Genomic DNA, 24,545 nt, shown 5'->3' with positions numbered 1-24,545 from the left:
GGGTTTCATTCCATAAGCAGTGGCAAAGCCATTACAAATTTCTGATGAGAGGAGGAATGTGACTGGTCCTTTGAGTGTTTTAGAGCTGTGGTCCCCAACGTCTGGGGCCAAGGACCAGTACTGGTCTGTGACCTGTTAGGAACTGGGCCACCCACCAGGAGGTGAGCAGCAGGCAAGAGAGTGAAGCTTCATCTATATTTATAGCTGCTCCCCATCACTCACATCACCGCCTGAGCTCCGCCTCCTGTCAGATAAGCAGCAGCATTAGATTCTCACAGGAACACGAACCCTACTGTAAACTGCATGTGCAAGGGATGTAGGTTGCGTACCCCTTATGAGAACCTATTGCCTGAAATGGAGCTGGGGTGATGATGCTAGTGCTGGGGAGTGGCTGCAAATACAGATTATCATTAGCAGAGAGGTTTGACTGCACAATAAATGTAATGCACTTGAATCATCCTGAAACCACCACCTCAGCCCCTCCGTGGAAAAATTGTCTTCCATGAAACCGGTCCCTGGTGCCAAAAAGGTTGGCAACCTCTGTTTTAGAGAATAGCTGGTATATTGCTGGCAGGGTGTAAAGTGGATTGGATGTTTTCACTACAGGAAATGTATGAAAAGCTGCCCAACACCTATTTTAGGAAGCTAGGAAATTGACATTCTGTGCTTTAAAAAAAAAAAAATAGGTCTGTGCTTCCAACCCTCATTTCCTGTCTAGGGCTGGGAATCCCTAAAAAGCTACAATTGCCACTGAAATATGCCCCATTGTAACCAAGGAGTTACTTCTTGCCAATGGTCTTGTGTCTTCTGGTGCTCTGAGAAGGCATGTCTTGTAGACATAAATGTACAGGCCATGGCTATCCCTTTAATAAAAAGTGTATACAATGCAGATACAGACGTCATCTCACTTTTCCATTCAGCCTAGAAACCATAAGGAGTGATCAAAATGAGGTACGGCCACATTCTCAATCAAGAATATTCATTGGAACAAATAACTTCAATATCCATTGCATGCTGTGGTATCAGATTATGGGCTACCTAGACTAAATTGCACTCAGTTTGTCCACTCCTAGAAGTGACAAAAGCTAGCACCTTGATTTTGTGACCTCCTGGAGGAATTTCATCCAAGTTTAGTTTCTACATGATGTTATTTTTAAGAAAACAGCACAGAAGTGTCTATGCACGTATGAGGTACATGGCATTTGCTTCTCCTTTTAAAGGATAGCAGATTGGGATGTCAATTTGGTAAAGTAATTTGCAAGCCTTGCCATTTCAAAAATATATATTTATATAGATGAGTATAATTTGCAGAATTCAGAGGCTGTATCTTTGCCAAGTACTATGTGATCCCTTGAGGAAAGAACAGATTGGAAATTTTAATAGATGGCTGTTACAGTAGAATGAACTAGCTGGGGATACGTCTTAGGCAAGAGTCAGGTAATATCAAGCTTGACAATTTCAACTCAAGCACAGAGTTTGGAATATAAACAGCATTTAATTGTTTAGGAAATTGGCTGCCTCAGAGAGGAAATCCACTCCATGCTCCTCACAATGCCACAAAGCCAGCCAGGAGGAGCCAAGGAAACTGTTTCCCAGTAGATGATTTCATTGATGTGGGGTTATAAAATACAGTGAAGACCTAGGTAAAGAAATCAGTGTCAGAAAGGAAATGGAAATGCCACCCGAAAATACCTAATTGGATTTGATTTTTTTTTTTATCCCCTGAGAAATCTTGCTATCTTAGGTTTATTACAGATACTTTTTCCCTATTTTATATCATATTGGTTTATTCTTATGATTTTCTTTTTGAAAATCAGCTTTATTCAGCAAAATCTATATAAGCCAAGTCTTTATTATGAACTATAAGGCTCTCTGTGTCCTGTCTAGTGCTAAAACTGTGTACATAGTAGATGCTCAGTATGTTAATTCCTTTCTCTCTTCTGCAGCTATTTGGATCTATGAGCATGTTGTAATTATGACCAGTAGAGCTACTGGGCATTGATCAGAAGTATAAGAAAGTGATGTGTGTTCAGCGATCATTCTAATTACTCAAGAAGTATTTCTTGAGCACTTTACCATATGCCTGGCACTTTTTTAGGTGAAAAGAAAACACTACACAAGCCCCTGCCCTAAAGAGTTGAGGTTTCTTGAGTGATAGAAGCAATAACACTTTGCATGTGCCACTTATAATAATGTCCTATTATATATAATCATCCCACTTCTCACCGGAAGAGATAGCCACGCCTGCTGGGCAGTGCTGGGGTGAGAGAGGAAGGATCTTCAGGGGCCAGATTACCCCCTTCATTGGCTACTTGACCTTCTGAAGTCAGAGGAAACACTGAGTTGTGTCTGTGTGGTGTCTGAGGCACGGAGTCACCCGGTGTCTGTTACATTAATACCAATTCTAAAAAAGAAAATTAGTGGGCACCCTGCTGGTTACATAGACATTGTTCTGAGACAATCCAATTTAATGAAGACTGACTGGGAAGTAACTGCTCAGAGACCCAAAGTTTATAGCATGACTCTGAGAAAGTGAGACGGAGCTCAATAACACTATAATCACAATTTATTGGAAACAGTGGCACCAGGCAGATGAGATAATGAATTCCAGTGTGTCTAACACAGACCATCCACCCCTGGAGGAACCCTGCATTTTGGACGGTGGGAGGAAGAGATTGATTAGACAGTAAGGAAGGATTATATCCTAATTCACTGGGGATTTCTCTTGGCAAGAGCATTTAAAAGTTTTTGTGTACTTTTTCCCCCTTTGGAAAGCTTCACATAATCTTTTATTGTGTGATGAAATGAAGAGTTTCTCTCTACATCAGGTGAAGTTCTGACGAAGCTTTGCAAGCAGGGCCCTCGGGATTCCCTGATGTGTCATCAAGAATACAGTCCTCCTGGGATCAGCGTTCATAATTTCCAGAGGACTAGACTCTTATTTGCATATAGAACGACCCCGTGTCAGCCTGCCAGAGGGAGGAAGGGGCAGAAGTCGTACCGGCATTTTGCTTACGTGGTTGTCAATATTTATGGTTCCGTGAAAGTAAAAATCAATAAGTTATGAGCCAAGTGGACATTCCATTAGCTGAAAGCCAGGCTTCCTTCTTAGGGTAAGAGAAATGTGAAACACAGGAGCCTGTTTGAGAATTACTTCCTTAGGTGTTATTGACCTTCACAGAGGCAAGATAGGCCATTTTATGTAGAAACATTTTGCTTGACCTTGAAGGAGGAATAATCAGTGCATTTTCATATTACCCCCACCCCTTGATTTTCTCCTTTTTATAGGTACTAAATAGCTGGGGAGATTATGTGTATGTGTGTTGGGGCTATAGGAGAGCATTAACCATTTGTGTAGCCTTTTATGCCATCTGTGATTTGGTTCATTGATGTGTGGTTAACTGAGCAGCCAGAAAATGGAGACTTAAGGACATATAGTGAAATTTGGGGACTGTGGTGGCAGCACTGCTTTGACCATCCTGCAATTCCAAATCTGCTTAGATCAATATGGGACAGTACTCCGGGAGCAATTTCAGCAATTTCCAGCTATCATCAGAGCCAGAAATCAGTAATAGCCGTATAGACACATCATTCATTGTGTGTTTATATGTGTACACATGTGTGTCTCCATTTCTTTGGAAAGAAAAGTAGAATGTCTTTCTTTGTTTTTTGTTTTTTTTGTTCAAACATGGACTCTCCCCTCCTATTGTTCCTTTGTAGACCCAGCCATAAATAAGGGTACTACAGCCCACCTAAATTTCTTGTTCAGTGTTCATGGCCTGGCTTTTATCCCATCTATTGTTCTGAAATTCAGGCCGGGAGCTCCCTATGCACACAAAGAGGAAGGAGAGAACTGCTTACCACTTGATTCCTCCTATCATTATCTTCATATCAGTTTGACTGAAATCCACCAGGTGCCTACCATGCTGTGCCACACCCTGGAGTTTCAGATATGACTGTAGCATTGGCCTTGCCCGCAAGGAGTTTGCAGTCCAGTGGTTGCTAAAGGATACAGTGGCAATGAAATCACAACTGCCTTATGTATATAAAATGAACATGACATGTGCCAATGATTTTTATTTAACTAATTGATTAATTAGGAAACCAGTAAGATGTTAAAATTTTTCAAAGGAAAATTTGCCTTACAAAGATTTAAATTTTCTACTGAATACAAATTCATTTGCCCCGTTACAGAGAGGAATTATTTGTTTTGCTGTCAGTATTTTCCACAATTTATGTTCTTTTCCTACAGAGTTCTAAAGCAGGCTCATCAAAGACACTTGACTAATCAAAACCTAGTCAAAAACAAGGTTTCCCACCCCTACAGAATGAGATAATTGGGAGAGGGTAGTTCTAGCTCATGCCTGGCATTCCATTGAAAGGATCTGCACAAATCTCTATGTCCACTCTCAATTCTTGGATGCTTTTGTGTTTCCTGGAGAGGGGTGACAGCTATTCTATAATTGGGAGTGGGGAGTTTAGGGACAGGGACTCACAAAATTCACATCAGATCCTTTTGATATTCTCCACTATCTCAGCTGCTACTTTCCATTTGAGGTTTTCATTATCTCTGAACTTTGATTAGCTCCTAACCAGTTTACCTGGCTTTCACTGAGTCCTTTCTTTCCAGGGCTTCTCAAACTTGAATGTGCCTATATAAGTCACCTGGGGTAAGATGCCAATTCCCAGTCAAGAAGTATGAGAAAGGCTGATCTGCAATTTAATAACAAGCTCCCAAATGATGCTCATACATGTGGTCTTTGAATAGCAAAGTTTTCTCCTATATGCAGTTTTTTAATGTCCACTATGTACCAGGTGCTAACACACATGGGCAAGAGGAAGGAAGGCTGACAAAGTCTGAAATAACCAGATATGGAAGAGATGGGCATGGATTCAGGTGGTGACACTGAGGGATGATAGATAATCATATAATATTATTTATTCCTCACAAAGCTGAACAATGGTTCTTGCCTTCCCAGAATTAAAAATGCTTCTAAAAACATTTTTGAGTTATTTGGTAAACTAGTTAGTGCCTTACTGCAGAAGGCTCTGCTTCTGTGGGATTATCTGACATCACCGTTGACTTTCATTGCCAGTGCTAAGGACCTCAGAGGCCTAAAATATAAAAGGATCATCCACCTTAATTGTTATGAGAACATTGATCTCTGGTAGTCAATGGCATATGTGAAAATGCTCTTTAACATGAAATTTAAATGTTTATTATCAACTATGAAGCTTCCCGACTTTTAACCATAGAATTTGTAGCTTTCCAGTACTAACCACCACAGATCTATCAGAAATATACTAGTCCCCCCTTATCCTGGGGGGATACATTCCAAGACCCCCAATGGATTCCTGAAACTGTGGATAGTACTGAACCCTGTATATACTATATGAACTTCTTTTTCCTTCTTCACAATTTCACAGGTAAAAGATTCATTCTTACCCTAGATCTTAGCAACCTCAGAATGCAATTTGTTTTCTTTATTAAGTCTAGAACTTTCACCTTTTCACTTAAAGGAAGCACTTTATGGCATATCCAAATTGCCAGTATCACTAATTTTGTGCTTTAGGGCCATTATTATATCCAGTAAGGGTGACTTAAACACAAGCACGGCTATACCATTACAGTCGATCCTGTAATCCAGATGGCTACTGAGTGACTCATGGGCGGGTAGCATAGACAAGGTAGATACACTGGACAAAGGAATGATTCACTTCCCGGTGGGACAGAGGGAGGCGGCGAGAGATTTCATCGTGTATACTCAGGATGGTGTACAGTATAAGCCTTATGAGTTGTTTATTTCTGGAATTTTTAATATTTTCCTACTAAAGGTGACCATGGTTAACTGAGACCTTGAGCAACTGAAACTGTGGTAAGCAAACCACGGATAAGGGGGTGCTCCTTTATCCATATCTGCTATAGAATGTAATAAAATATGAACTACAAAGGGAAAAACTCAGTGACCAGAAGATTGAAATATGTTTTGGAAGTTTTAGTCTCACATTAGCCCCTCAAAACTGGAGACACATCCGTAAACCAACAATTACTGTACAGAGTGGTGAATGCTTTAATAGCAGGGTATGTAGCGAGCAAATTGTGGAAACATAGCAAAGAGACACCTAATTCATCCTGGGGTTGCAGAAAAGGTTCCTTTATGGAAGGGCACTTTAGCTGAGTCTTAAAGGAAAAATAATGGGGAGCAGGGGTGTGAGGGCCCCAGGATGGATGCACAGCACGTGCAAATGCAAGGAGGCAAGCCCAGGGTGTTCAACAAAGAGGGATATGGCAAAGGAATGGGAACGGATGAAAGGGAAAAATGAAAATCGGGGAGAAAGAACATTTGCAGTAACCCAAGTGTGACATTGTGAGGACCCTGATTAGAAAACACAGGGCAATTTTTAATGAGCAAATGGTTCATATTCACTCCATAATATACCAATTTTCCCAATTCTTACCGTGGAAAAAGCACATCTGCACATTCTAGCTTCTAAACTGCACCCACATTCAGAGTTATGCCTAAGCGTGTTCACGGAAAGTGTTTGGAATTTTTATAAGTGCGTCTTTGATGTGATTTTTATGAGCAGTGTTAATTTCTTTCCACATGAATAGCTTTAATAATGCTGCAATCTAAATCCTGTTTAAATTAGTTTATATTGTTTTCTGCTTTCTCAGTGATCTTTCCACTGAATACAAAATTGAATTTACAGTTGGGTATTGAAAATGACCGCTCCCAATGTGTTCCCGAAGCCTTCCAGAGGGAGTTACTGGCTTAGTCTTAATTAATATAAATTAAAGTCACTTCTTACATGGCAACAAATATTGACTAGAGTTACCAAGCATGCCTTAACTAATGTTTTTTAAATTTAATTTGAATGTCAGTACATCAATCATCCATTGGCTTGCCAGTTTCAGAAAGTCCAGAAATGAAGATGAAACTGGGAGTCTTCAAAACCATATTCTTCTTTTAAGCTAATGGAATTTAGCCTAGTAGTAATTGTTAAAATGTTAGAAAATCTCTTAGCTACTTACTTTTTACATATTATATTTTCAGTGGCTTAATCCTAAGGATGTTTTTTTTCCATTTTCTAGATACTATAATCTGCTGGTGAACTTATGCTTAGTTCTAGGAGTGAAGAGCAATACAATGTGGTTTTCAGATCATGTGATCAAAGATACGTTTTTAAATCTAAGTGTGTTCTTAATTTACTCTATTTATGAACTGAGTGACCACCAGCCAAGAGAAGGAAAAACTACCAGCATATGAGGGAAGGAAAGATGAACAGCATGACTCTCTCTTTGTAAGCTCCATAACAAAAATGTTCAGGATTTTTCTTTCTCTGTGTTATGTAGAGACCAAAGTCACAGCAAAGGGGAAAGATAGCACATGAAGTCAGTGTTCTCTTTTTTGTTGTTGTTATCTTTTAAGAGGGAAAAAAAATTTCTTAAGAGCGTTAGGTTTATTTCCGCCGTCTGTTCTGAGGTCCATTCTCCTAACATATATTGTCAGGGAGAGAGGAAGAGAGCGTGGAGGGAGGTGGAATTTATTCTGCCTGTAACGGTCGCAGTGAACCTCTCACAAACATAATGCTAAATTATGGGCCTCTCCATGGGCTGAACGTAATGTTAACTTGTGTGATGGATTTTATCTTATACAAGCCGCTTCGGTCCATGAAATGAGATAAGAAACCGCTGTAGCTGGAGTTCACTGAGGGTTGAACTTAGACCGAAATTCCAGAGTTAACAAAATCGTATGAGCCAGCTACGATACTGAATAAGTGTGCTCTGCGCCTGTGGGTCGAGAATTTCAAGGAAACTCTAGTCTTTCACTGGCAGAGTGTTCTGTGGGCGTTCCCAAGCCAGTTATCTCCTCTGGTCAAAGCCTGAGGGCAGAGGGAGCAGGTTTGCTCAGAACAAAGCTTTGATGCCCAAATCCAGAAGGCCGCTGCACAGCAGGCGAGGGCCCCAGAATCTCCTGGCCGATCAAGGGCTGCTTTCAGTCCTGGAGAAAGCAGAGCAGCCTCCACAGGACCTTAAGTTAGGCCGAGTCCTGCCTTCATTCAGTGCACGCAGCCTGGGCAAACAGCCACCGCGCTGAGGGAGCTGTGCCTTTGGGAGAAAAGGTCCTAAAAATATTTGTACAGCACCCTATAAAATTTACAAAGCACTCTGCAAATGGAAGGCTTTTTATGATGTGTAAAATTCTGGTAACTACACAATGGTTGATTTTAAAAATCTGGCGAGTAAAATAACACAAAATTCCTTCACCAAACATGAATCACCCTCTGTTCCCCTGGAGTATATATATGCTTATTACATGTGTGAACAATGCATAAGGTTGTCTCTGATGTTCCTCCACTGGAGGAGACAGTGCCTGGTACACAGTAGGCACTCAGAATTTGTCAGTGAATGGATAAGAATCTGAACCTTCCGGTCTAATTTTAATGCTGGTTTATAGAATTCAGAGTCTACCTAGTTCACTTGTAAAACAATGTAGGATATTTTTTCCTAAGTCACATTTTCCAGTAGTAGAAAAATATAAATGAAAAGTTTCTCCCCTCAAAGTCACCTGGAAAATATGCAGTGAGCCTTCAGCAGTAGTCGGATCGATTAATGTTGTAATAACGGGCGTACAGCTTCCAGTTCTAATTAACTTAATCACCTTCTAACTTGCTTTTTCTCCACCTCCAAGCCACACAACACAGGTTTGTTCCAGTAACCATTTCCAAATAGGCAAGTCTATTTGTTTTCTTTGAAATAAACTTTATCATTTATTTACAGGTGGAACATTGCTTCCCGCTTACCACCCCTGCCCCCCAGCACACTCCTGGAGGCAGGTTAAAATGGGGTTCCCAATAGCCACCCAAAGCAAGACTGACCACCACAGGGAACATGTCCTCTTTTGTGGAAAACAAGGAACAAGGAAATGTTCTCTATTTCAGCCTAATTAAATATGTTATATTAGCCCTGAAATGAAATTAGTTTTGAACTACAGAACCGGAATTCATTTATTCCTACTACCTGCCTTGGAAACAATATCTTATCATTTCTAAAGCAATTTAATGTCTTCCACGTCTTAACACTAACTCAGTGATTTCTATAAATCAAGAACTGGTATCACTTTATGGTATAACATTTTTGATAAAAGAATAAAGAAATGAAGTGGGGGCCAAATAGGTTAATGACAGTGTTTTTAGTTAATCTTAAGAAAGAGAAATCAAGGTTTGGTGGAAGAATGAGGTTGTACCTTATTACTAAGAATGCCCAGAACAAATCTCCTAAAATTGAGCTCACAGGATTGGTAGATGAGAGTGTGAACCTCTTAGGTGGTTCTCTGGTGCCATGGAGTTAGATGAGAAAAGAGAAGTTAAGTAATGGTAAAGCAGTCAGTCTCAGGAAAGCTGATTTGTCACATTCTGAAACTATATCCATTAGAATAGACCTTGCTCTGTATTTTCAGAGGAATCAGAATAAAGTATATTTGCTCACCTTGGCTTGATTGGTACTTGGTGGTTTTCCATTTCCAGATGATAGCAAGTTTTCAGAGGCTATCACAGTGCTACTGTCCTGGATTGAACGAGGGGAAGTGAATCGGCGTTCTGCAAACCAGTTCTATTCCATGGTGCAGTCGGCCAACAGCCACGTCCGCCGGCTGATGAATGAAAAGGCCACCCATGAGCAAGAGATGGAGGAAGCCAAGGAGAATTTTAAAAATGCCTTAACCGGGATCCTCACTCAATGTAAGTAAAATTTTGGGGGCCATCTATTTCGTTGTGGTTTTGCCTTTTCTTTTTTATTCATTTTATTTTTTTCATTTGGGGGTAAGTAGTTCAATAATCTCCCATTTTACTCCATACTGAATGGCAAACTTCATAACCTATTTCATGTTCTGTGGCAACTTGGAGGAACACGGACCCTGCCCTGAGAGCTTACTTCTCAAGGTGAGCAACGTTTCTGTAGCTTTTCCTCAGAACACCAGGCCTGGCCACCAGGGCAGGGCAGCTGGGGGGTCAGTGCCTGCTGGACCCACCACAGTGCATAGCACCCCTGCGGGGCAGCCACCCTCCTGCAAGCTGTCCACACAGACCCCCGTGTCCTCCTGGTGCTGACAGGAGGACGCAGACCTGAACACATTTTCCCTGGGCTCTGTTTAGGAGGAAGGTACAGTCAGAAAAACTCCTTCTCAGGATCTTTTATTGGAGGTGAGCTTTGGCTGTCAACATGGGCAACTCAAAGTAGAGATTTTTGTCCTTTCTTTATTTGGAAAGCAAATTGCCTTAACTACTTAGTGCTAGTGATTTTTTTATGTGTAAATCCTAAATTGATGAAGCGGTGTAAATAGGGCTTTCCCATAGAACAATAGTAAGGGTAATTACCCAGGGCTCTATTCAAAAAAAAAGGGCGTATATTTTTTAGTGGGCACTCTATCTGTGTCTGTAGTTAAAGTCAGAGTGGCACAATGCATCACAGCTGCCAATGGTCTCTTGCCTAGCAAAAGCCGACCAATGGCACCGTAACAATGCTATGCTCCATTCCACACCAGGTGCAGGGGCCCACGTGCAATAGTGACATATGCGAGTTCCATATTCATTCTGTGGATAAGTATTGTTTTCCATGGTATAATGTGCCAAAATGCCTGTCACCTCCTTCATCGGTGTAAACCCAAGGAATAATGTATCTGTTAGGATGGGGTGAAAGAGGGGAATGAAAAAACAGAAGTTTAAGTGTGAAGGTATCTTATATGACTTTGTTATCAAAAGACAGTTTTTGCAGCAGCATAGCATATCGGATAACAAATTTCTAAACATAAACTCTGATAAGTGACCAAATATCCAGTATGAGACCAATCTGTCCTTAAAGAAAAGGAATAGAACTACCCTGTCTCATACAGACCGGTATCAGACCACCTTACCGGGATTCACCAGCCTTGAGGAATGGCCCTTTAGCCAAGCATGGATGTCCAATAACTCTAAAGTAAGGGTTCTTAGGGATAGAATAAAGAAAACTAATACTGACACCAGCCTTTAAAGGAGGGAAGAAGAGAATGGATTGTGGAAGGCAAGGGCGAATTGGGTAGAGAATGGGGTAAAGAAATGGGGGAGGGGGAGGCCAAACAATTCTAATAATGCAGTTCCTACACATCATGGTGAGAAGCCACATGCCTGAACAGTAGAATGATTACTGTGTATTTACCTTTTGCTCACTAGCATCAATTATAAATAAATTCTCATTCCCGTGTAGTTTACAGACCCACCTGGCAGGAAAGATCCAACCCTTGGCTCTAACAGTGAAGAGAGAAGGGCAGCCACAGATTAGAGTAGGAAAGAAGTTAGTTTTATCTGGCAATTAACTATTGAAAGAGGCACCTATTAAAATAAGGCCCCTATAATGTGGCTGAAAGAACAGTGACATGGTATAGGTGGAAGTCAGCCCACGTCTGAAGCACTTGAGAGAAACAAAAAAGTAGTAGCCTGTGGGAATCCAAATATCAGCTTTGTATTCCTGATAAAAGCCAAGTTGGAAAATGTGGTTGAGATGTGCAGCAATTACTGGCTTCCTGATGCTGGGCCTGGGGGTTGAGCATGCAGCCTCAGGCAGCATGAAGACCACAGGCCTCGTCCCCTGGAGCCTGCACCTGGACGGCCTGGGCACGGGAGGAGAGGATCAGAACAGGCACTCTCTCCAGGCAGGCCGGCCCACCCACTCCCTGAGCAGGAGAGAATGAAGAGGGAGCGGGGAGGCCAGGACAATCCCATCTCATGGCAACCACTGCGGAGGGGAGCACTATGATAGCTGTACCGCTGAGGCACCTCAATTTTGAAATATCACAAATTGAATTCTTGCATGTAATCTTCAAACTTGTTCCTCTTCTGGCTTTTCCTTCCCATTTTAATAAATTCTCAAGCCAAAATCTTACGAGTACTTTTTATACCCACCATTTCCCACCATCAAAGCCCACATCTAGGCTATGTGGAAGTCCCATTGTACCCCTTTTCAGCCCCCTTTCCTTAACTGTCACCACTCAAGTCCAGGCTCTCTGAACTGTGATTACCTAGTATGTCAGTTATGGTGTCTACCTATGAGTAACAGAAAACTCCACCAAACTGTATGTTTAATTAAACAAGTAGAATTTTTTCTCTTCACACCTGGTAAAATCCAGATATAAGTGTTGGTGGCAGTGGTCCAGCGGGGCAAGGCTGTCTGAGCTGAGGTTTCTTTTGATGCTATTAGCTTTTCCTGGATAGTTATCTAATATGGCTGCTGCTGCTCCTGCCATCACATCTTTTTTCAGGCTGAAATCATATTTTAAAAAAAAGAAGAGGAAAAAAGAAACATGAAGGACTTGCATTATTATAACAAGAAAGCAGAACTTGCCCAAAATTTCCCACAGACTTCTACATATGTCTTATTATGCAGAATTATTGCACGTCTATGCCTAACTATGAGGAAGGTGGGAAATATAATCTTTGATTGGGCCCATTGCTCTCCAGAATAAGATCAGGGTTCTCTTATTAGGGGATAATGGCTATCTGGAAGCATTTTACAGTTTCTGCCATACACAGTGCCTTTCTTTCTCCACTTTTACTCCAGTTCAATTTATTTTTTACACACCATCTGCTATAAATCATAATCATGTCTTCCACATCTAAATCCCTTGAGTAGCTTCCCATTACACTTACAGTAATATTCACTGCCCCAGCCTGCAGTGCCCCACTGCCTGCCTCTTCGGGGCTAGTTTTCCCCGGGCTCACTGTGCCTCATCCCGTTGGCCACCATCCTCCTGAGCCCATCAAAGCCACCTCTCCTCTGGGCCTTCACACTCTCTGCTCCCTCTGCCTAGTGTGCTCTTCTCCCTGCTCTTTGCATGCTTGGCTCCTTCTCAGTCTTTAGGTCTTAGCTGAAATGCCACCCCTTCGGAGAGGTCTTTCTGGTCCATCCTCTTCTGGTAGATTCACTATCCCTGCATCTTACTAAGGTCCTTTGTAACACTGATCCAAATGTGTAGTGAGTTCATGATGTATTTACTTTTAATGATTATAGTAGGCAGCACAAAGAAAGGGACATGTCGTTTTTAGTCATCCATATATATCAAGTGCCCAGGACATAGAAATATGCAGCAAGTATTTGGTGGACAACTAAGTGAATAAATGAGTAATAGGAAGGCAGGCAAGAAGCCTGAAACAGTGAGTTCAGAAAAAATTTCTGGTGACCTCACCAAATAGTTTGGCATTGTGTTAGCACCACTGGCCGGTAATGGGGTTTCAACTTGCATGTGTAATGAAGCAAATCCAAGAAAGAGCTCAGTAGCTATATTTTTATTGGAAATCGCACTTTCCCAAACCCTTGGTGGCAGGCTAGGGGATATGAGGAGAGCAGGGGTGAAAGAGTGGACAGAAGATTTCGTGTTGGAGTATCACCAATTGTAACTGCCTGAGCTTTATTTACATTTACCATCTACCTGTTGCTATTTGAGAGTCCCCTTTAGCCCCATCATTTGATTCTGGGAAGTATTTCAGCAGTTGGCAGATATCAACAGAAATTATGAAAATCCCACAGTGCTGGCTTAGGGGTACACAATCCCAGCCATGGAATGCCCAAGGGGCCTTCTTGTGAGTCTCTGTTAGCCAAGATCTTTCAGGATGACTTGAAGATGGGAAATACCTTAAATGTGAGCCTAGGTTGGAATTAAGCCTGGGAAGCAGAACAGGAAGATGGTATAATCCCATTGAGCAACCTCAGAATTTTACAATCTTATGTGTGTTTATATAGATGACTACTCCCCAGATGCAGAGGGGAAGCAAATCCTACCATTCCTTGTGAAAATATTAGCAGTAACCTGACTAACCTGGTAGGTATGTGCATATTTCATCATCCCGTCCTGAGTTCCCCTCTCTCTGGTGGAGTTATGTTCCTGTGTAGCAACTACATTTTCTGCTTTCTGCAGCTGCATTCAGTGTGATGAGGTGAGTTTAGCATCAGTATTGTGGGGCTGCTTCTAAAACGATAACTGCCAAAGTCCACAGTGATTGACACATCTGCTGCACGTTCCAAGAGCAGAACCAGTCCATTTGTCTGCATTAATATTCCTGGCAATTGCCACAGGAATTGCATTTTGGCTTCCTCCCTTAGAATGAGATTAGGATTGTTAAACACGAATATTCAGGAATGGTGTCTCAGCTGTCCTTCCCTGGGGTGCTGGAAATATCCTGATTATTCCGAGGCTCCCTCCCTCGTAAAAGATCCACATGGTGTCAATGCTGTTCTTCGTGGCATTCTGTGGCAGCCCGTCCATTAAATAGCCAGGTGTGTTGGGAAATTGTTGTGAGACAGTGTGGAAACAGGAATGTTGGCACACTAGCTAGTTACAGCAAGTGAGCACTTCCAGGGAAGATCAGGTATGTTGCAAAGCTCAAAGAGTGACAGAAGCATGTGGGTCACTTTATGGATTTTGCTGGAAATAGCCAGGTGGTTGAACAGGACAAGGGAAACTTCAGGCGTGTATCCATGAGCTGGACCAGATGCACCTATCTCTGTGCCTTGCTTATCATATTCGTCCTTGCTTTCATTTGGAAAGCATCTCTTTACTTAAATGGTTGGTCTAGATTGCTTTCTAGCCATCAAGGAGAAAGAAAGCTAAGATACCATTCCTGAATTTCAGTGGTTAACAAAAATTTTTTCTTTCAAAAATAAAAAATCGAGAGCCATTAATAATAGCATAAAGAAAAGGGTGTGATTTATTTCCAGGTCTCTATCAAAGTCCAGCAGTCAAGGCCACATGTGGCCCTCCAGATCCCCAAGTGCGGCCCCTCAACTGAATCCAAATTTTACAGAACAAATTTGGGGCTTGAAGCAGCCCCACAATACTGATTCAGTCAAAAGGATCCAGAAGGCCACATGTGGCCCCAAGGCCACAGGTTCCCCACTCTTAAGTAAGGTCTAACTTTTTTCATATCTCTAGTTTTCACCCCAGGACAGCTATGAAATAGAATGGATAGGCATTGTTTTCATGGAAGCCTTGGCTTAAAGTGCCAAGGGGCAGCAACTAATCCCAACTAGGAGTTTGGGGCATACAGCATCCATTCACTTCTGTTTGGGGTAATTTTTCACTGCTGATCGTGGATATCCAGTTATCAAAGATGTTATATGAGAATATCATCTGTCCTGATGTGGCACCTGGGGTTTTCTCCTCCCTTCTGGGCCAGCTGGATAGATCTCATTTGCTAGATATAGAAAAAAGAGAAAAAAATTCCTGCACAGCTAAATCATTTCATTCTTGTGTTAGCCTGTCCTTACATCATTCTTGTCTCACCTTTGTGTCATTTCTTGTCCTGTCCATTTGGCAGAAACTTCCCCAGGGTTTCCAATTCAGAGACTTTTGGGTTTGGATCTTCTTTGCTTTTTAAAAATTCATACTTCATAGGAACTCCCCAAAGGCCTGCCCACTCTCAGTTTTTCAGTTATGAGCAAAGCTTGTCATTTCAAAGCTCAGACAGGAGCTGTTTATAAAGTTCAGGAAGCATGTACCACCGCATTCAGTGATTAATATGCATGCCAAGATGATCAATTGTGCATGCCTTGTTACAACACACACACATCTGATGCAAATTTAAACACTTCATGATATTCCCACTTTGGTGCTTTCCCAATGCGCTTCCTGGTAAGAGAGACGGGAGAGAAGGGAGCAAAGTGGAGGAAAGGCAACTGGGAAAGCAGACGGCAGTGAAGGGTTGATTAATATTAATTTAAGAATATGTGCCATAAATATAATGAGCATGAATAAAATGTGGAAATTGTAGAATGTCAGAGCTAAGAACCTCAGAGACCCATTAGGCCAAACCCTCTCATTTTGCAGAGGAGGAAACTGAGGCTCAAGGAGCAGATATGAGAGGCCTTGGTCATTTAGCATTTTATGGGCAGATTAGAATCAAGACTTGGCTCCTTGTACAGTTTGATTTTTAACACTGTGAGTGGGTTTTTTAATCATGAAAAATGAAAATGATCAGGAAAAAATATTATAACTATAAATGTATAGTTTACATGTAGAGTTGAAGAGGTGTCCTGATGTCACACTGAATATAAATGCTGCTGTCTGGGTAGAAAATGAAGTTGTTGCTTCTGGCACCACCCTCTTTCCTACCTCCACATGCTCACGCTGCTTCCCTTGCCAAAAAACGTTTCCCCTTCTCCCAGTGCCAGATTTAAGCCCACTTCTGTTTCACTCCCTCCAGGAAATCTTTTCCATCCATTATAACCAACAACCATCTCCCTTTCTCCTACCTTCTGCAGTGCTTGTTAAAACTATCTACTTGAGCACCTAATTATTTTATAGTTATTTTATATGTGTCAGGTTTCTGTATGTGTTTGCCTGTTTTTTCCTCTAGCAAGATTTTATGCTAAATAGAGACGTGGGTCACTTACTCACCTCCCTGCGCCCATCCTGGGCCTGGCATAATTCTTGTAAGCACAGCGAAGATCTCAGTACAGGTGCTGGTTGTTGATCAATCATAGATGGAAACGAAGATGACCTTGGAAATTGGGCTGGAACCTAGTAACTGCAAAACAGATTCTAAATGTCACTTTTTTGAGTAAACCCTGATCTCAGTGACTTAGCTCTAATATGCCATTCTCTTTCAAGTAGAACACATAGAATATACTTGAATTGGGAATTTTACAGTAGTAGGATTATAGTACTATTATAGTTATTAATAGTATTTCAACCTGGAGATTGGAAATGTTGGAACTATCATGCAATTTTGCTTTATACATTTATGATGGGAAATGACATCAACCTCATCTTAGGTCTTAAAAATAGCAAATGGTGGGGAGACTTTTGACTAGGCATGAGGAGATCCTGGTTCTAATCCAGTATGACCACTAATTGCAACTTTAGGAAAGTCTTTTAAGCAACTGGAGTGTCCTTTTTCTCATATTGATAATAAAAAACGTTTGACCAAATAATCCCCTAAGGTCCCTTTCCACCCTAAAAATTCTTCAGTCCTTATCATATCAACAGTTTAGAGCCTTTAACCTCTCTAGATATCTAAACACAACAAGTATCTGCCACAACCCAGCCATGATATCAAAAGCTCTAAGGTGATCATAGAACAGATGATAAGGTATTTCTCCATGCAAATGTCCTGCCTGTGCCTTGCTGCGAAGGCTGCTCCTGCTGGGCTGCTTTGTGGATTGAAGCCACATTGCGACCGTGACGGTGTGTGTGGCACCCTGCAGGTGCTGAAGACTGGTCAGAATTATTGTCAGAGACGGCTGCACAGAGCGCTGACAGTTCTCCCCTGTCACACCCTCATCTGTCTTCTCGGCTAAAATCGTAAAAGCCTCAGGTGTTTGAATGAATGATTAAATTCATTCCACAAACATTTATCAAGTGCCAGGTCGTGCGCTAAGTGCTGGAGTGAAATGTGGGGGTTTCTGATCTCTGTGTACTGTGATCCCCTTTTAGGCAGATTGGTGTCCTCGTCCACATTTCTTCTGCCTAAAAAGCTCTTTCTGAAATCATTTACTTCTTGCGAACATCTCAGCTAAACATTTTTTATTTCCACCAAGGGAAATTTGGCTCCTATGTCCCCTGCTGTCGAAAAAGAATTTTATGAAGTGCTAGAATGTTTTCCCATGTCTGTAGCGGTCATTGCTATAGTTCATCCATGGGGAAAAAAAATCCTCCATAACAGCTTTAGCAACTAGACAGGCTTTCTGTTTCTCCTCACAATCATACTGATGGCTATTTTCGCCAGTGTCTTAAATGCTGGAAATATTATTTCCATTAAAAAGATACCTCTTTGGTCTCAGGGAATAAATGTCCAGAGAAAATAATTTTTGTAAAACCTTCCAAATCAAAGATGAGCATGGAATGTTCTATTTCACAGGATACCAAAAGTGCTAGTGAAAGATCTAAAAGCCTGCCAGAACTGAAACGAGCCTGTTTGGTATCCGTCCTTTCAGCCTCCCTGAAAATACATACACTGACTCAAATAATGACGCTGATGTTCTTAAAAAATTATTTTTAATGATACCAAAATATGAGAGAGAAATTAGTCTTATACTCTGGAACAATAAAGAATTGTAGAGGGCCAGATTTCAAGATTTAGCATAGTATATACATGCTGAGTGAAACACAGCAACTCAGCAAAGAGATAACTTTTGGGAGCTCAAGATGAAAACCCTGCTACTTTGGTATGAGCCCCGTTCTAGGACTGGAAAAGAAGCCACTGCCCGGTGCCAGGGGACGGGCGTGTGTGTTGATGGCCATCGGGGGCTGTGGGAAACAGTCTCTGAGCTACACTGGAAAGAATCCACACACAAAAACATTTCCAGCAAAGATTTTTTAGAGCCAGGACACTTTCAAACCAAGGAAAAGTAAGGTGTCAGTGAAGTTACTTTAAGGCAGAGATGATGTGTTCTCGACTCTTCGTGCAACCGAAAAAGTACGACTTAGTGTTTGTGCTCCAGCATAAGAAAACTGTACGCAGGGAGAGTAGTGAAAGAGTAGCCAAAAGTGAGAGGATTTCCATTTAAGGAGACTAACTGCTTAGATATGTAGACGCCTTCTATAGCAAGGTAGTTGTATGACCCACAAGGCCAAAAACAATTATTATCTGTTCCTTTGCTGCAAACCTTTGCCAAGTCCTGTTCTGGAGGCTCCCAGAGCCAGAAAGGAGATTCAGGACCGTCTAGTACAGCCCCCCTAGCCTTGAGCTTCGAACAGAGGCTGTCTCCAGCTAGTTAGTGGTGGAGCTAAGGCTTGACAAACACAGGTTTCCCAGTCTCCCCCCACATGGAGCCCCCAAACCAGTGTTGGAGTCTGAAAAACATTCCCTCAGCCCCATCCCTTAAGTTTCCACTGCTGGGGCTTATCATTCAACAACTTTTTTTTCAACAAAAGTACAACAGAGTGAATATTAGACTAAATGAGAAGGCTGAGGGCCTGAGAGATACCCTGAGAGACAGACACAAAAGAAATAGGGGCCCCTTTTCCCAGACACTTTGATTCTTCTGCACTGTGGCTCAGATTCCTCAATAAACTTTTAGAGAAAGGTAAATGCAGCTTCCTGCCTCATCACAACCTCAAATGTTTGGCTTGTTTGTGTTGGAAAATTCTACTCACCTGCAAGTTTCAGCCCAGGGGTCCCCTAAGCCTTCCTGGCCTCCCTTGGCCCTCTAGGAGGTTCCTTACTGCGGTTCTCATACTGTGATTCCATCGTGTATTCAGCTGTCTCCCCCAGGGGTTCTGAGCAGCTCAGGGACCAGCCACGTCTCTGGCTCCGTTTAGCCCCTGTGTCTGGTACAATGTCTAGTACATTATACACTCTGGTGCTCACAAGACTTTGGCCCATAGGATAATGGCTATAAACACATGATTTGAAGTTGAATGAATGTAATTCATTCCAAGCTTCACCACTTGGTAAATACATGACCTTGAACAAGTAACTATACCTCTCCTTGAATCTCAATTTCTTCCTCAGTGAAATGGGCATAATAATAGCACCTACCTCAGGGGATTGTTGGGAAATTTAAACAGGTAATGTTTTAAATCAGAGGTTCAGAAACTTTGGTGTGCCTTGGAATCGCCTGGAATGCTTGTTAAAGCACAGCCTTTTGGGCTCTGGGCCTCCAGTTTCTGACTTGGTAAGTCTGGTCTCTGAGTATTTGTGTTTCTAATGAGTTCCCAGGTGAGGCTGATGATGCTGGTCCAGGAACCACACTTTGAACACTACTGGTTTAAATCCTGAAGCACAGTGCTTGGCCCAGTAAGTGCTAGGTAATTAGAAATAGCCTGTTGCCATCATGTGATTTTCATAGCACCAATAAAGGAGGTAGTGGAGACCCAGAGGAAATCAGGGTTACCATTTGGAGAGTCACAAAGAAGAAAAGATTCCCCAGAAGCTAGGTTTTTCTTCTTCCTGCTGTATGAGCACTCTTAACAGTGAGCCAACTTGTGAATGAAGGATGGGTTGCATGAGTCTGGAATTATTTCTGTTATTTGGAAACTACAAAGTAGCTATCACTGGTGCAAAGAATTGGTCACCATGTGATTCATGCCTTCTCTCATCTATGAGGAATGGCAAAAATTGAATTTGATTACCCACTGTTGGCCAGTGGGGAGAGAAACAATCTGGAAAATATTTAGTGGGCATAGATTGGAGCATAATTTGGCAATAGCTCTCAGAATTAAAAATTCAGATACTCTTTTATTATCCTTTCTACTGCTAAGAGTTTTTTATAAAGATATTTATGTAAGGATGTCAGAAGATATGTCTGAGGATGTTCATAGCAACCTTATTAATAGTATACACGTGAATAGATTCCAAGATATATTAAGTGAAAAAAAGCAAGGTACAGAGCAGTGTGTATAATATTAGTGCCTTTGTGTACGTAAAAGAAATTACACATAGAAAAACAGATGCAATGTGTACTATGTGCATAAGTTTTTTCTGGATGGATATGCTAGAATCTGTTAATAGTGGTTACCTGTAAAGAGAAAAATTGGTAGGGAGGGTGTCAGTATGGGAAAGTAGACTTTTATTTTTTATTTTCTTTTTTATTTTGTCCATGTATTAACTCTTATTTAGTTAATAGGGGTAATCGAGGCAGGGGATTTATTAGATTGAAAAAACTAAATAAATTAATAAATGCTATATATTGTGAGGAATCATTATAACTATAATTTTATGGATTTTTGTTTTGTTACTTTCCAAAATTTTTGAACATGTATATACATTAATAAAGGGACATACAGTTCCATGAAATGTCCTGGGATTTATACAAATCTTAAAAAAGCCGCTATATGCCTAATACCTTTCCACTTATTTGAGCAATTTGATCATTTCCTGCTTGCTTGAAATTTGCTAAAAACATCCTATTTCTTTTTTTATACTTCGATCAGCATGTTTCTCTTTCTTTTGTCTGGATCCCACTCCCTAAAAGAACCAGGTGTCAGTCCTAACCTAGCCAGGAAGTGTAGAAACGTGATGTCTGCTGTCGGTGTCGGGCACGGGTTTGACGGGCTGTGACGGATTCGCAGCCCCCTGCGATGCTTTCTCTACACATTTCAGGAAGAAACCCCAGAATGCCCTTTTCCCTCCTCAGCTTGAAATTCCAGTCCATGCATGCGGGGAGTTAGCTACGCTCCCCGCAAAGAGGTCCTTTTCTCTTTGCTCTGATCAGATCTCTAAGTTGACTACGCCAGTTTGCAGGGAGTTAGCTAGGCTCCCTGCAAAGAGGTTTTTTCTTCCGATCAGGTCTCTCAGGCAGGGGTCATCGCAAAGGATGAAAAATATAGTAGGAAACAGAAATAAAAATATAAAGTAATGGCAATAATAATACACAGAGCCAAAGATATAGTTTATAAAGTGAAAGTTTATGAAAATAGATAAAGGAGGGTATCCGGATGGAAATATTTTACCCGCATCAAATATTTCCCCGACTGAAACTCCACACAGGTATTATATAGGGTACATACAGGCTCCCCGTTGCCAAGGGCAACGGGATTTGCATACTAACAGGCAGTTTGCTTTAGGGTCAAAGTCTCCTAAAAGTCTACTACAGATCCTTTAACTAACTCTAACTAGGGGAACAATGGGTTATAAAATCGTCTTGGGGCAAACTTCTAAGTTTTATGATAAGGCTATTACTTTAGCAACAAACAGAGACATCTTGGCTCTGGTGATTGTGTTCTTGGAGACAGAGATGATCCCAGAAGTCAACATGGGCTGTGCTTTGTGTTAATTACTTTAACCGCATGGTTCCATCTGGGCCCGGCTTGGGCATTAGCATATCTATCTGATTAGCTCTCATCTCCGGGGGTCCACCTGTCAGCAGCACCAGCAACCTTTGGTCCTAAGGAAGGCCTGCCTTGTCTTTCAAAACAGGTGAGAACCAAAGGCCCAGTTTACAGCGGTCTCCTTGAGATACAGCTTCTACTGACCAGCAAGACGCCCTCCTGAGACAAGGCAGCTCTTGAACTAACACATTTATCTTTTCCTTAAGGCAAAGCCTTATTTGACTTCTGAAATCAAATCTTGTCTCCAGAAATACAGGGGGCATTTCTATAATTCAGTATTCTTAGGCTCAACATCTCCCCCTTTTTTATTTTTTGAAGAAAGTTGATGGAGTTGGACAGCCATCACAGCGAGGCGTTGGTCTCTGGATTCTTGTCTGCTTTGGAGTTTTCTCCAGACTATAAATAAACACAAGCAAAGGATTAAAATAATGCCAAAAGTTACAATAGTGGAACTCCCATAGATCTTAAGATGATAAAGTGGATCAGCTGACTCCAAACCAGAAGAGATGTCATTAATAATGTCAGCTTTAGAAAGCAATTTAAGTTTGTGACTGAAGGTACTTAATATTTCTTGTTGTAAATTTTTAATCTCTTCAGTCAGATTTCCTTGATTAAGTAGATGTTTTTTGATGTTTTCCCAAGGAAACCGAGTTTGATTATATATGTGAGGTGTAACACAAAATTGAGTGATATTCCAATCACAACGAAGTCTAAGTTGCTTTTGTAGACTTATAACCTGGTCTCCCAACAAGGTGACTGCTTGTTGTAAGTCAGCCACTTGAGTAGCTAATTTAGAGTCAATTTGATTTTGTGTAGACCATAATTGATTTGAATCATGGTGCCAGTTTTGAACAAATTCAGTGGTCTGAACGGTCTGATGTAGAGCCACACCTGCGGTGGCCGCAGAAGCAGTGACAGCAATGATTCCCAAAATAGCTGCTATTAAGAGACCAATAAATCTTTTTGTACGTTTAAGAATGTGGTTAAGTAGTTTATCCAAAAGGAACATTGCTGGTGTTTCTTGCCAGACTCTATTCATTTTAACAGGTAACCACAGTCCTGTTCTGGCTTTGAGAATATAAAGTGTTTCTTTATAAGGGTTGAACTTTATAGAATTGTTAATACAGGTATAATAAGAACAGTTGTCACAGGTCACTAGGAAAGAAGGTTCGTTATAAACAGCATGTCCAATCATAAATAAGTAAGGCAGTCTAACACAAACTTGAATATAATGAGTAGAATTTAAATTAAAAGTCCATTCTCGTCTATTGTTTGTATCCAGTGTGTGTGTGCTAATCCATGCCTGCAAAGGGTGCAAAGCAGCTGATATTTTCCACAATTGATCATGAATAGGGCCATCTAAAATATGAGGAGCTGGAGAGCTCATACCATCATCGAGCCATGTAATATGACTTTTAAGGTCAGTGTCTTTTACAGACATCGAGGTGGCAGTTTTATTCCAATGAAGCTTTTTAAGATTGTGAGAGGAGGCAGGATGTCCATAGGGACTCCAGTCTAGGACAACACCATAAGAAGTGGACCCAGCAAGAATGCGCCCCGTGTGAGCTCTATAATTGTCCCATTGTACCCAAGTTTTAGGATCAGAAATTATTACTTTCTTACAAAGGGGTATATCTGTGGGTGCAATTTTAGAATGCCCAATAGTGATGTGTCTGGTTGCCAGACACTCTTACCACCATGCTCACCACGCAGATCATGGCAAGAAAAAGATTTACAGACGTTTTAGGTACAGATGTCTGGTTCAATATCCTGTCTGCTTCTTCGTATGTTCTCTTCAGCTGTCCCCACATCATGGTCTGTGCCTGACGTGTCTTCTGCTTTTTCCCCTCGAGTTTCCACTCTGGGTTTGATTCTTCTGCTTGGAATCCAGACTGTTGGTCTGTCATCTGTCAAAACACAAGCAAAAACTCTCCCCCACACCTTTGCCCATCCTTTTTTCCATTTATTTTCTACATCATCTTTCCACCAGATAGGCTGGTGAGGGAAAGAGTCTGATTGTGGACTCCCATTTTAATGCTTTTCTATTGCTGTTAATTTATCTTCCTTACGAATATTCAAAAAATTTTAGGTAAATAAGGCTTGATTTATTCTGTCTTTGGGAGACTGTCTACCTCCCCCTTTTTGTTTTAATAACATGTTTTTTAAAGTTTGATGTGTACGTTCTATAATACCTTGTCCTTGAGGATTATAAGGAATGCCAGTAACGTGTTTGATGTCCCATTTAATATAAAAAGCTGTAAAGGAATGACTAGTGTAAGCAGGGCCATTGTCAGTTTTAATGGTGGCTGGGACTCCCATTTATACAAAACAGGAGTGTAAGTGTGAGAACATATGTCTAACAGTTTCTCCAGAGGATGGAGTAGCCATAATAAGACCAGAATAAGTATCTACAGTAACATGTACAATACCTAACTTGCCAAATTTAGGAATATGAGTAACATCCATTTGCCATAATTCATTTGGCAAGAGACCTCGAGGATTAACTCCTGCAGAAAATTTAGGCTGATTAATTAATTGACAAGTGGGGCAATGAGAAACAATATGTTTGGCTTGATTATTAATTGTATAATTATATTGATTATTTTTAAATCAGTTAACATTTGCCATTTGCCAGATTTCTTTTTAATAACAAATATAGGAGAATTCCACGGACTGGTGGACTCCTCTATATGTCCTGCTTGTAATTGTTCTTCTACTAATATTTGAAGAGCATCCAATTTTTCT

At 41.1% G+C, this 24,545-nt stretch overlaps 1 protein-coding gene across 1 annotated transcript in view; it reads left to right on the top strand.

The window, feature by feature from the left end:
- Window positions 1-24,545, top strand: part of ENOX1 (ecto-NOX disulfide-thiol exchanger 1) — a 239,815-nt gene that overhangs the window by 98,254 nt on the left and 117,016 nt on the right. Inside the window, exon 7 of the mRNA XM_069467218.1 lies at window positions 9,529-9,741. Within this exon, the coding sequence (XP_069323319.1) occupies window positions 9,529-9,741 (213 nt within the window). The remainder of the gene's footprint in view (window positions 1-9,528; window positions 9,742-24,545) is intronic.

Source organism: Eulemur rufifrons, chromosome 4 (assembly GCF_041146395.1).
Source record: "Eulemur rufifrons isolate Redbay chromosome 4, OSU_ERuf_1, whole genome shotgun sequence".
NCBI lineage: Eukaryota > Metazoa > Chordata > Mammalia > Primates > Lemuridae > Eulemur > Eulemur rufifrons.
The sequence above is the reverse complement of the archived record's forward strand: the minus strand, read 5'-3'. Positions and strand labels throughout refer to the sequence as shown.